The following is a 12901-nucleotide window of genomic DNA, read 5'->3' on the forward strand; positions in this document are numbered from 1 at the left end:
CTCCTCCTAGTGGTGGTGTATAATCTGTATGTAGTGATCTCCCCCTAGTGGTGGTGTATAATCTGTATGTAGTGAGCTCCCCCTAGTGGTGGTGTATAATCTGTATGTAGTGAGCTCCCCCTAGTGGTGGTGTATAATCTGTATGTAGTGAGCTCCCCCTAGTGGTGATGTATAATCTGTATGTAGTGAGCTCCCCCTAGTGGTGGTGTATAATCTGTATGTAGTGATCTCCCCCTAGTGGTGATGTATAATGTGTATGTAGTGATCTCCCCCTAGTGGTGGTGTATAATCTGTATGTAGTGATCTCCTCCTAGTGGTGATGTATAATGTGTATGTAGTGAGGTCCTCCTAGTGGTGGTGTATAATCTGTATGTAGTGATCTCCCCCTAGTGGTGGCTGTATAATCTGTATGTAGTGATCTCCCCCTAGTGGTGGCTGTATAATCTGTATGTAGTGATCTCCCCCTAGTGGTGGCTGTATAATCTGTATGTAGTGATCTCCCCCTAGTGGTGGTGTATAATCTGTATGTAGTGAGCTCCCCCTAGTGGTGGTGTATAATGTGTATGTAGTGATCTCCTCCTAGTGGTGGTGTATAATGTGTATGTAGTGATCTCCCCCTAGTGGTGGTGTATAATGTGTATGTAGTGATCTCCCCCTAGTGGTGGTGTATAATGTGTATGTAGTGATCTCCCCCTAGTGGTGGTGTATAATGTGTATGTAGTGAGCTCCCCCTAGTGATGGTGTATAATCTGTATGTAGTGATCTCCTCCTAGTGGTGGTGTATAATCTGTATGTAGTGATCTCCCCCTAGTGGTGGTGTATAATCTGTAGTGAGCTCCTCCTAGTGGTGATGCATAATGTGTATGTAGTGAGGTCCTCCTAGTGGTGGTGTATGTAGTGAGCTCCCCCTAGTGGTGGTGTATAATCTGTATGTAGTGATCTCCTCCTAGTGGTATTGTATAATCTGTATGTAGTGATCTCCCCCTAGTGGTGGTGTATAATCTGTATGTAGTGATCTCCCCCTAGTGGTGGTGTATAATCTGTATGTAGTGATTTCCTCCTAGTGGTGTATAATCTGTATGCAGGGATCTCCTCCTAGTGGTGGGGTATAATCTGTATGCAGTGAGCTCCCCCTAGTGGTGGGGTATAATCTGTATGTAGTGAGCTCTCCCTATTGGTGGTGTATAATGTGTATGTAGTGATCTCCCCCTAGTGGTGGTGTATAATCTGTATGTAGTGATCTCCTCCTAGTGGTGGTGTATAATCTGTATGTAGTGATCTTCTCCTAGTGGTGGTGTATGTAGTGATCTCCTCCTAGTGGTGGTGTATAATGTGTATGTAGTGATCTCCTCCTAGTGGTGGTGTATAATGTGTATGTAGTGATCTCCCCCTAGTGGTGGTGTATAATCTGTATGTAGTGATCTCCTCCTAGTGGTGGTGTATAATCTGTATGTAGTGATCTTCTCCTAGTGGTGGTGTATGTAGTGAGCTCCCCCTAGTGATGGTGTATAATCTGTATGTAGTGATCTCCTCCTAGTGGTGGTGTATAATCTGTATGTAGTGATCTCCCCCTTGTGGTGGTGTATAATCTGTATGTAGTGAGCTCCTCCTAGTGGTGATGTATAATGTGTATGTAGTGAGGTCCTCCTAGTGGTGGTGTATGTAGTGAGCTCCCCCTAGTGGTGGTGTATAATCTGTATGTAGTGATCTCCTCCTAGTGGTATTGTATAATCTGTATGTAGTGATCTCCTCCTAGTGGTGGTGTATAATCTGTATGTAGTGATCTCCTCCTAGTGGTGGTGTATAATCTGTATGTAGTGATCACCCCCTAGTGGTGGTGTATAATCTGTATGTAGTGAGCTCCTCCTAGTGGTGATGTATAATGTGTATGTAGTGAGGTCCTCCTAGTGGTGGTGTATGTAGTGAGCTCCCCCTAGTGGTGGTGTATAATCTGTATGTAGTGATCTCCTCCTAGTGGTATTGTATAATCTGTATGTAGTGATCTCCTCCTTGTGGTGGTGTATAATCTGTATGTAGTGATCTCCCCCTAGTGGTGGTGTATAATCTGTATGTAGTGAGCTCCTCCTAGTGGTGATGCATAATGTGTATGTAGTGAGGTCCTCCTAGTGGTGGTGTATTTAGTGAGCTCCCCCTAGTGGTGGTGTATAATCTGTATGTAGTGATTTCCTCCTAGTGGTGGTGTATAATCTGTATGTAGTGATTTCCTCCTAGTGGTGGTGTATAATCTGTATGTAGTGATCTCCCCCTAGTGGTGGTGTATAATCTGTATGTAGTGATTTCCTCCTAGTGGTGGTGTATAATCTGTATGTAGTGATTTCCTCCTAGTGGTGGTGTATAATCTGTATGTAGTGATTTCCTCCTAGTGGTGGTGTATAATGTGTATGTAGTGATCTCCCCCTAGTGGTGGTGTATAATCTGTATGTAGTGATCACCCCCTAGTGGTGGTGTATAATCTGTATGTAGTGAGCTCCTCCTAGTGGTGATGTATAATGTGTATGTAGTGAGGTCCTCCTAGTGGTGGTGTATGTAGTGAGCTCCCCCTAGTGGTGGTGTATATTCTGTATGTAGTGATCTCCTCCTAGTGGTATTGTATAATCTGTATGTAGTGATCTCCTCCTAGTGGTATTGTATAATCTGTATGTAGTGATCTCCTCCTAGTGGTGGTGTATAATCTGTATGCAGGGATCTCCTCCTAGTGGTGGGGTATAATCTGTATGCAGTGAGCTCCCCCTAGTGGTGGGGTATAATCTGTATGTAGTGAGCTCTCCCTAGTGGTGGTGTATAATGTGTATGTAGTGATCTCCCCCTAGTGGTGGTGTATAATCTGTATGTAGTGATCTCCTCCTAGTGGTGGTGTATAATCTGTATGTAGTGATCTTCTCCTAGTGGTGGTGTATGTAGTGATCTCCTCCTAGTGGTGGTGTATAATGTGTATGTAGTGATCTCCCCCTAGTGGTGGTGTATAATCTGTATGCAGTGATCTCCTCCTAGTGGTGGGGTATAATCTGTATGCAGTGATCTCCTCCTAGTGGTGGTGTATAATCTGTATGTAGTGAGATCCTCCTAGTGGTGGTGTATAATCTATATGTAGTGATCTCCCCCTAATGGTGGTGTATAATCTGTATGTAGTGATCTCCCCCTAGTGGTGGTGTATAATCTGTATGCAGTGATCTCCTCCTAGTGGTGGTGTATAATCTGTATGTAGTGATCTCCCCTAGTGGTGGTGTATAATGTGTATGTAGTGATCTCCCCCTAGTGGTGGTGTATAATGTGTATGTAGTGATCTCCTCCTAGTGGTGGTGTATAATGTGTATGTAGTGATCTCCCCCTAGTGGTGGTGTATAATGTGTATGTAGTGAGCTCCTCCTAGTGGTGGTGTATAATGTGTATGTAGTGATCTCCCCCTAGTGGTGGTGTATAATCTGTATGTAGTGATCTCCTCCTAGTGGTGGTGTATAATCTGTATGTAGTGATCTCCTCCTAGTGGTGGTGTATAATCTGTATGTAGTGATCTCCTCCTAGTGGTGGTGTATAATGTGTATGTAGTGATCTCCCCCTAGTGGTGGTGTATAATGTGTATGTAGTGATCTCCCCCTTGTGGTGGTGTATAATGTGTATGTAGTGAGCTCCTCCTAGTGGTGGTGTATAATGTGTATGTAGTGATCTCCCCCTAGTGGTGGTGTATAATGTGTATGTAGTGATCTCCCCCTAGTGGTGGCTGTATAATCTGTATGTAGTGATCTCCTCCTAGTGGTGGCTGTATAATCTGTATGTAGTGATCTCCTCCTAGTGGTGGCTGTATAATCTGTATGTAGTGATCTCCTCCTAGTGGTGGCTGTATAATCTGTATGTAGTGATCTCCTCCTAGTGGTGGTGTATAATGTGTATGTAGTGATCTCCTCCTAGTGGTGGTGTATAATGTGTATGTAGTGATCTCCCCCTAGTGGTGGCTGTATAATGTGTATGTAGTGATCTCCTCCTAGTGGTGGTGTATAATGTGTATGTAGTGATCTCCTCCTAGTGGTGGCTGTATAATCTGTATGTAGTGAGCTCCCCCTAGTGGTGGTGTATAATGTGTATGTAGTGATCTCCTCCTAGTGGTGGCTGTATAATCTGTATGTAGTGATCTCCTACTTGTGGTGGTGTAAAATGTATTGGGGGGAGGGGGGGTGGTCACATGTGCTGCCTTCGGACTACAGGAAACAAAAATGTTGGTGAGCAAATTTTCCTACTCCTGGTCATCCTCAGGCAGCACTGAATGAGACGTGAGAAGTAATAATACAGTGTGGGAATAACATGAGGCAGCCGCACTAAGCTCTCTTATGCCGATGGCCGCCCCGGAGCCTACATCCAGCCCGGGGGGTTTTACGGAGGTTGAAGGGTTTGACCAGACTGCGGCGTTAGATACCTGCTCCAGTGTAATCTCAGCCCAGGAAGACGCTGCTGATCTGGTGGCATGTGCTGTGAGATTCCATGGGGAAGGAATATCCTCCAGCTGGTAACATAAACACTTGTGATCCACCTCGAGGAGGTTGGTCGCCCTTGTCAGGACCTCTGAACTGTATAATAATACAGATAGCAGAGCCCTGCTCTCTCCACATCCAGAGCCCGCAGGATTGTTTGTTCTTCCTAAGAAGACTAAATCCCCAGGACAGGAAGAAAACCTGGCATTGTACGAAGGGTCAAACAATCCTCCATAATTCTCATGTTTGGCTCATTACACGAGAAGGCCTGGATCTCACTTATTCTTCGAGCAGAGCAGATGGCCACCAGGAGAGAAGATGTAGGGCCATGTCCTGGATTGGCTCAAAGGCTTCTGAGCTAAGTGTTTCCGGATAACCATCAGGTCCCATGATGGAAGGGGAGGATAAACTGGGCATAAACAGCACAGGAGAGCCCGGCAATGGAGACCCCGACCAATGAGAGATGGAAGGCGGAGACAGCACAGGAGAGCCCGGCAATGGAGACCCCGACCAATGAGACATGGAATGCGGAGACAGCACAGGAGAGCCCGGCAATGGAGACCCCGACCAATGAGACATGGAATGCGGAGACAGCACAGGAGAGCCCAGCAATGGAGACCCCAACCAATGAGACATGGAATGCGGAGACAGCACAGGAGAGCCCGGCAATGGAGACCCCAACCAATGAGACATGGAAGGAGGAGACAGCACAGGAGAGCCCCGCAATGGAGACCCCAACCAATGAGACATGGAAGGAGGAGACGGTACAGGAGAGCCCAGCAATGGAGACCCCGACCAATGAGACATGAAATGCGGAGACAGCACAGGAGAGCCCGGCAATGGAGACCCCGACCAATGAGACATGGAAGGCGGAGACCGCACAGGAGAGCCCAACAATGGAGACCCCAACCAATGAGACATGGAAGGCGGAGACAGCACAGGAGAGCCTAGCAATGGAGACCCCGACCAATGAGACATGGAAGGAGGAGACAGCACAGGAGAGCCCGGCAATGGAGACCCCCCAACCAATGAGAGATGGAAGGCGGAGACAGCACTGGAGAGCCCGGCAATGGAGACCCCGACCAATGAGACATGGAAGGCAGAGACAGCACAGGAGAGCCCGGCAATGGAGACCCCGACCAATGAGACATGGAAGGAGGAGACAGCACAGGAGAGCCCGGCAATGGAGACCCCGACCAATGAGACATGGAAGGAGGAGACGGCACAGGAGAGCCCAGCAATGGAGACCCCGACCAATGAGAGATGGAAGGAGGAGACAGCACAGGAGAGCCCGGCAATGGAGACCCCGACCAATGAGACATGGAAGGAGGAGACGGCACAGGAGAGCCCCGCAATGGAGACCCCAACCAATGAGAAATGGAAGGAGGAGACAGTACAGGAGAGCCCGGCAATGGAGACCCCAACCAATGAGAAATGGACGGAGGAGACGGCACAGGAGAGCCCCGCAATGGAGACCCCAACCAATGAGAAATGGAAGGAGGAGACAGTACAGGAGAGCCCGGCAATGGAGACCCCAACCAATGAGAAATGGACGGAGGAGACGGCACAGGAGAGCCCCGCAATGGAGACCCCAACCAATGAGACATGGAAGGCGGAGACCGCACAGGAGAGCCCGGCAATGGAGACCCCAACCAATGAGAAATGGAAGGAGGAGACAGCACAGGAGAGCCCGGCAATGGAGACCCCCCAACCAATGAGAGATGGAAGGCGGAGACAGCACTGGAGAGCCCGGCAATGGAGACCCAACCAATGAGAGATGGAAGGCGGAGACAGCACAGGAGAGCCCGGCAATGGAGACCCCCCGACCAATGAGAGATGGAAGGCGGAGACAGCACAGGAGAGCCCGGCAATGGAGACCCAACCAATGAGAGATGGAAGGCGGAGACAGCACAGGAGAGCCCCGCAATGGAGACCCCAACCAATGAGAGATGGAAGGCGGAGACAGCACAGGAGAGCCCCGCAATGGAGACCCCAACCAATGAGAGATGGAAGGCGGAGACAGCACAGGAGAGCCCCGCAATGGAGACCAGGCACCAGGTAAACGGCGTATACACAGGGAACATTTGCACAGAATAACAAAGTTAAACGTACCGCAAAGATGGCGTCCTGTGTCGTGCAGGGACCCTGTAACACACGCAGGTTTTCAGAAGGCTACCCAATAGTAACAGTCCCAAAGGCAAGGACACCCCGGCCCGTGGACAGGGAGCCAAACCAACATGTCTCCTGGAGTTACTTCTTGTCCACGTGAGCTCATTGCCTTGGGGCTTTCTTATAGGAAGACAGCGGCCAATCACTACTGCTAATTCATTGTTATCTTCTGTCCAATGGGAGATCATAGACTTAACCCATTCAGTGCTGCCTGCGGACGACCAGGAAACTGGCTGCATACACTGAGGGCGCATTCACATGATGCGTTGTGCTGCGTCGTGCGTTGAGTTTTTGACGTATTCAACTGGCTTCATCCTTGATCATGCGCTAAGGTTACATTGGGGGTCATTTACTAAGGGCCCGAATCGCGTTTTCCCGACGTGTTACCCGAATATTTCCGATTTGCGCCGATTGTACCTGAATTGCCCCGGGATTGTGTCGCACGCGATCGGATTGTGGCGCATCGGCGCCGGCATGCGCGCGACGGAAATCGGGGGGCGTGGCCGAACGAAAACCCGACGTATTCGGAAAAACCGCCGCATTTAAAAACCGAAAAAGTGTCGCTTGGTGACCGCTTACCTTCACCTGGTCCGAGGTGGTGCATTCCGGCGCGTGGAGATGATTTTCAGCGCAGCAGCGCCACCTGGTGGACGGCGGAGGAACTGCCTTCATGAATCCCGGCCGGACCCGAATCCAGAGCAGAGAACGCGCCGCTGGATCGCGAATGGGCCGGGTAAGTAAATTTGCCCCATTGTGTTTCCACTGCATCTGCTAAAGGTGGAAGCCAGTGGAATGCGTCAAAAACTCAACGCATCATAAATGGGCCCTGAGGACTCTCTATACGCTCTGCATACGCCGTGGACTCTCTATACGCTCTGTATACGCCGTGGACTCGCTATAGGCTCTGTATACGCCGTGGACTCGCTATAGGCTCTGTATACGCCGTGGACTCGCTATGCGCTCTGTATACGGCGTGGACTCGCTATGCGCTCTGTATACGGCGTGGACTTGCTATGCGCTCTGTATACGGCGTGGACTCGCTATGCGCTCTGTATACGGCGTGGACTCGCTATGCGCTCTGTATACGGCGTGGACTCGCTATGCGCTCTGTATACGGCGTGGACTCGCTATGCGCTCTGTATACGGCGTGGACTCGCTATGCGCTCTGTATACGGCGTGGACTCGCTATGCGCTTTGTATACGGCGTGGACTCGCTATGCGCTCTGTATACGCCGTGGACTCGCTATGCGCTCTGTATACGCCGTGGACTCGCTATGCGCTCTGTATACGCCGTGGACTCGCTATGCGCTCTGTATACGCCGTGGACTCGCTATGCGCTCTGTATACGCCGTGGACTCGCTATGCGCTCTGTATACGCGCTCCTGTGATGTCATCCTCCTTGTACCTTGGACAGGTGCGGTGTCTGCACAGTGTATAAGGATCCTCGCCCATCAGACATGATAAAAGTATATCCCTTCTTTATTTCTAGCTGCGGTCACTACTTCTTCCTGCACTGGTTACGTCCCACCTTATTCTTCTTTTTCTGGGGTGAAGCCTCCACCATTATCGCAGGGGGCGGGGCATGGACAGCGATGGATGGCGGATGGGTATTATGCTTCTTTGTGTTATTCTGGTTACATTTATAGATCAAATAGAAGAGGAAAGCGTTCTTATACCTGGAAGATAGGACAAGCATTAGATTGTCAGCTCCTACGACACCTTCTCATCTCGCTCGCTCCTCTGTCCCTGCCCCTCGCTCGGTCGCTCCTCTGTCCCTGCCCCTGCCCCTCGCTCGCTCCTCTGTCCCTTCCCCCCTCGCTCGCTCGCTCCTCTGTCCCTGCCCCTCGCTCGCTCGCTCGCTCCTCTGTCCCTGCCCCTCGCTCGCTCGCTCCTCTGTCCCTGCCCCTCCCTTGCTCGCTCGCTCCTCTGTCCCTGCCCCTCCCTTGCTCGCTCGCTCCTCTGTCCCTGCCCCTCGCTCGCTCGCTCGCTCCTCTGTCCCTGCCCCTCGCTCGCTCGCTCCTCTGTCCCTGCCCCTCGCTCGCTCGCTCGCTCCTCTGTCCCTGCCCCTCGCTCGCTCGCTCGCTCCTCTGTCCCTGCCCCTCGCTCGCTCGCTCCTCTGTCCCTGCCCCTCGCTCGCTCCTCTGTCCCTGCCCCTCGCTCGCTCGCTCCTCTGTCCCTGCCCCTCCCTCGCTCGCTCGCTCCTCTGTCCCTGCCCCTCGCTCGCTCGCTCGCTCCTCTGTCCCTGCCCCTCGCTCGCTCCTCTGTCCCTGCCCCTCCCTCGCTCCTCTGTCCCTCCCTCGCTCCTCTGTCCCTGCCCCTCCCTCGCTCCTCTGTCCCTGCCCCTCCCTCGCTCCTCTGTCCCTGCCCCTCCCTCGCTCCTCTGTCCCTGCCCCTCCCTCGCTCCTCTGTCATTGCCCCTCCCTCGCTCCTCTGTCCCTGCCCCTCCCTCGCTCGCTCGCTCCTCTGTCCCTGCCCCTCCCTCGCTCCTCTGTCCCTGCCCCTCCCTCGCTCCTCTGTCCCTGCCCCTCCCTCGCTCGCTCGCTCCTCTGTCCCTGCCCCTCCCTCGCTCCTCTGTCCCTGCCCCTCCCTCGCTCCTCTGTCCCTGCCCCTCCCTCCCTCGCTCGCTCGCTCCTCTGTCCCTGCCCCTCCCTCGCTCGCTCCTCTGTCCCTGCCCCTCCCTCGCTCGCTCCTCTGTCCCTGCCCCTGCTCTGTCCTGCCCTTACCATGGGATGTTGTTATCAGCGGCCACAATCCTCAGGGGAGAGCGGAATGGATTAAGAATGGGAGGACTGGCCAAGCCCCCTGTGGCTACAGAGACCACCTGCGCATCCACCTCACAGCTGTACTGGGAGCACTCGGAGAAGTAGGCTGGAACCTTCATTACCTGGAACACAAGGCAGATATCACACCTACACCCTGCAGGGCGACACCCGGGGCCTACACCCTGCAGGGCGACACCCGGGGCCTACACCCTGCAGGGCGACACCCGGGGCCTACACCCTGCAGGGCGACACCCGGGGCCTACACCCTGCAGGGCGACACCCGGGGCCTACACCCTGCAGGGCGACACCCGGGGCCTACACCCTGCAGGGCGACACCCGGGGCCTACACCCGACAGGTGGAGGGACTCCTTACATCATAGATCGCTATAGTATATGTGGTAGCCCGGGGCTACCCTTCTCCAGCATGGCCCCCATTACGAACCTTAATGCCCAATGTGACCCCTAATTACTTCCCTATAATTTATGGCATTCTGTCTATTCCTTTGTGTTTGCCACCATCTCTTGCTCACTTCCGGTATTGCCAGCTATACTGTCTATCTGCTTGAGGGAAAGGGTTAATATCTCTAATGTAAACTTAATGTTAATTCTGGTCTGCACCGGCTTCAGTGATTGGTTGGATGTCTTCAACCCCTCCCAGAGCGGAAGTTTATTAATACTCCCTCTGGCTGAAGATATTGGGCAAATTTACTTACCCGGTCCTGTCCAATCCCCGATTCGGACGGTCCGACCAGGATGAAGTCCGGCGCGATTCATGAAGCTCGTGCGCCCGAGTTCCTGCATCCAGCGCCGAGGTCCCCCAGAGTTCACCTTCTTCTTCCCGGTGCATGTAAGTGCTTGTCTTGCGACACAATTCAAGATGTTAAATCTTGTGAGTTGTCTGACGGCCCGCCCCCCGATTTCTGGCGCTTGCAAGCCGGCGCCGATGCGTCAAATACCGATCGTGTACGCCAAAATCCCCTGTTAAATGCCCAAAAAAATGCACTCCGCGGTCCCTTAGTACATGAGCCCCATAGAGTTCTAACAGTCTAAGACTGGGTAAGAGACTAGCAGCCTGCAGCTTCTGTCTTCCTTGAGGGAGCAACTCTGCCTCTCCGTACACAGCCTGCCTAAACTGCTGCCCAATCGGTCAACTTCTTTTCCAGCTGTAAGCCATAGGACCTGCATCCAACCACCAGCTACCCCTGACCGGGCAGGAAGGACCTACTGCCTCACACTGTAACCATTGCTGTGCTGGAGACTGTGAATAAAGGGACTGTGAGTTTGACGTTTATTTCCTCTGTGTCCACATGTGATCACTGGCTGCCGCTAACATCTTGGGTCTCCCCTTCACCAACTGCCCTGAGATCCCTACATCAGACATGCACCGGAATACCCCAGGGGGATCCCTCCCATCTTCTAGCAGCCCCTCACATGGAAGAGGCCTGTTCACCTGGTCCAAGCCACCTGTGACATGACTAGCAGCTGCCCCCACACCTAAGGACAGGCCCAGCGGGAGGATGTTGCACAAACACACAGAAACGGGGAGGGGCAGGATCATTGCTCCTCCTTCTGTCTGTATCACCCTGCAGGGGGAGGGGCAGGATCATTGCTCCTCCTTCTGTCTGTATCACCCTGAAGGGGTGGGGGTGCAGACTTATAGCTCCTCCTTTTGTCTCTATCACCCTGCAGGGGGAGGGGCAGGATCATAGCTCCTCCTTCTGTCTGTATCACTATGTGAGGGGAGGGCCAGACTCTTAGCCCCTCCTTCTGTCTGTAAGGACGTACCTGCAGTCGTGGTAGTGTACTTAGCCAGGTATCATCCAATCCAAAGCCAGAGTTGAATCCTGCAGACAGGGGGGTGGACATATTAGACGATAGAGATGGTTCTGGTTCTGTATATCAGTGTTATACATACTGTACATTGGTTTGGCTCCTGAAATGGGTGGAGCTATAATGTTGGGTCCCGCCCCCGCTTAGTGACTGTATGTAATACGAACCAATGACGAGGTCAGGCTTGGCCACTTGTAGGGTGTGGTAGGGCCGCGCATGCACCTTGACGTTTATCCCCCGCAGGCCTCGGTCACTGTCCTCATAGGTAACGTGGGAGCAGACCACCTCGGACCCCTGTGGAGACGCAGCGTTATTACACGCGGTCAGGACCCTCGCAGACCCTGCTCCTCCCCGTTCTCACCTTCTTATGGATGATGAAGCTTCTCTCATCGTCCTCCGCAGGAAGGTCACTGCCTACAAACACCAACTCCAGGAGCACATGGGGCATCAGCACTGCCAGCTCCTGCCAGGAGGGGGCGCACAAGTGTCAGGTGATTACCCGCCATTATAACAGCGCCCTCCGGTGGTGGCAGCGAGACTCACCCAGAAGAGCAGGATGTTGTGGTATTCTGCTCCGGCCGAAGCGATGTGGATCTTCAGAGATTGTTTCTTCAGAATATTCACTTCTGGAACTAGAGAGAAACAAGGAGGTGACACAACCCCAAATCCTGGCCACGTCTCAGGTCACGCCCCCTGGAGGTGGAAGGGCGACCGATGGACACAACTCTGGGGTCACAAAGGTCGCAGGTTTAGGGTAACAATCTCAGGGGGTCTGGCAACCTTCTAAAATAATCTGACGCACTGACTGCTCTTAGTAAATGAGCTCTGTGCTATAAACGGACCCTGTCACCAGCTTTTACCCCACTAAATTACTACCCCCTCGGGTTGGGTATGGAATTTTTTTCTTCTGTGGACAGAACATGACGTTAGAAGAAAATGGTGGAGCCTGGCCCCATGATCCGGAGCTGGTGCCCACGCTCTTGGGATTAAGCCTCCTTTCTGGTGCAAACGTGTCTGAGTCCCTCCAATGCCCCGTGTTGTAACCCCGCTGGGAGTCCCTGCTTACCAGTCGGTTGTCATGCTTGTATCTACTGTCATTGCAGAATGTGATTAGTAGACTCCTGGGCATCTGCGGACATACATAGGGGATCTGCTCTACAAGTCCTTGCCTCCAGACAAACCGTCCATCCAACCCTGTGCGTCCAGCTCCGGGACAGGAATTTGTATCCATGAAGTGTTAGAAGCTTTAGGGGTTTATTCCAGAGGTTTTTCCAGCACCCAACTGGGAAACAAGTAGAGATTGGTGATAGAACTAACCGTCCTCATCCAGCTCATAGCCAAAGGAAGGTCCAAGGTGGAATCCATGAGGTCCGTAATTACCGTCTCGACTGAAAACAACATCACGACACCAGTCGCCCTAAAGACGCCGACCTGCAGGTGCCCAAACTACCAAAACCACAGGAAGTTCCTGAAAATAGCAAGGAAAGACGACTCAACACTTCCAATTCCGGTGTCTGTCCTGCGGCCCCAGTTCTGCACCCGGGGTGTTCACGGAGGTGGTGACAGTGGCCCTCACACTTCAAGGAATTCATATCAACCCTCTCCTGGAGAATTGGGTGGAGATGGCCCAGACACCAGAGCTCCTCGTGAAGCTCC

At 52.5% G+C, this 12901-nt stretch overlaps 1 protein-coding gene across 6 annotated transcripts in view; it reads right to left on the bottom strand.

Moving 5' to 3' along the window:
* Positions 1 to 8114: 8114 nt before the first annotated feature.
* Positions 8115 to 12901, bottom strand: part of ZMYND15 (zinc finger MYND-type containing 15) — a 29860-nt gene continuing 25073 nt past the window's right edge. For 5 of the 6 annotated variants that reach the window (XM_072150029.1, XM_072150034.1, XM_072150030.1 and 2 more), the window contains 6 exons: positions 11789 to 11877; positions 11607 to 11708; positions 11413 to 11539; positions 11201 to 11259; positions 9377 to 9537; positions 8115 to 8329 (listed from right to left, as the gene is read on the bottom strand). In XM_072150029.1, the coding sequence (XP_072006130.1) occupies positions 8152 to 8329; positions 9377 to 9537; positions 11201 to 11259; positions 11413 to 11539; positions 11607 to 11708; positions 11789 to 11877 (716 nt within the window). In that variant the 3' untranslated portion in view covers positions 8115 to 8151. The remainder of the gene's footprint in view (positions 8330 to 9376; positions 9538 to 11200; positions 11260 to 11412; positions 11540 to 11606; positions 11709 to 11788; positions 11878 to 12901) is intronic. The other variant, XM_072150033.1, reaches the window with a different exon arrangement.

Source organism: Engystomops pustulosus, chromosome 4 (genome assembly GCF_040894005.1).
Source record: "Engystomops pustulosus chromosome 4, aEngPut4.maternal, whole genome shotgun sequence".
Classification (NCBI taxonomy): domain Eukaryota; kingdom Metazoa; phylum Chordata; class Amphibia; order Anura; family Leptodactylidae; genus Engystomops; species Engystomops pustulosus.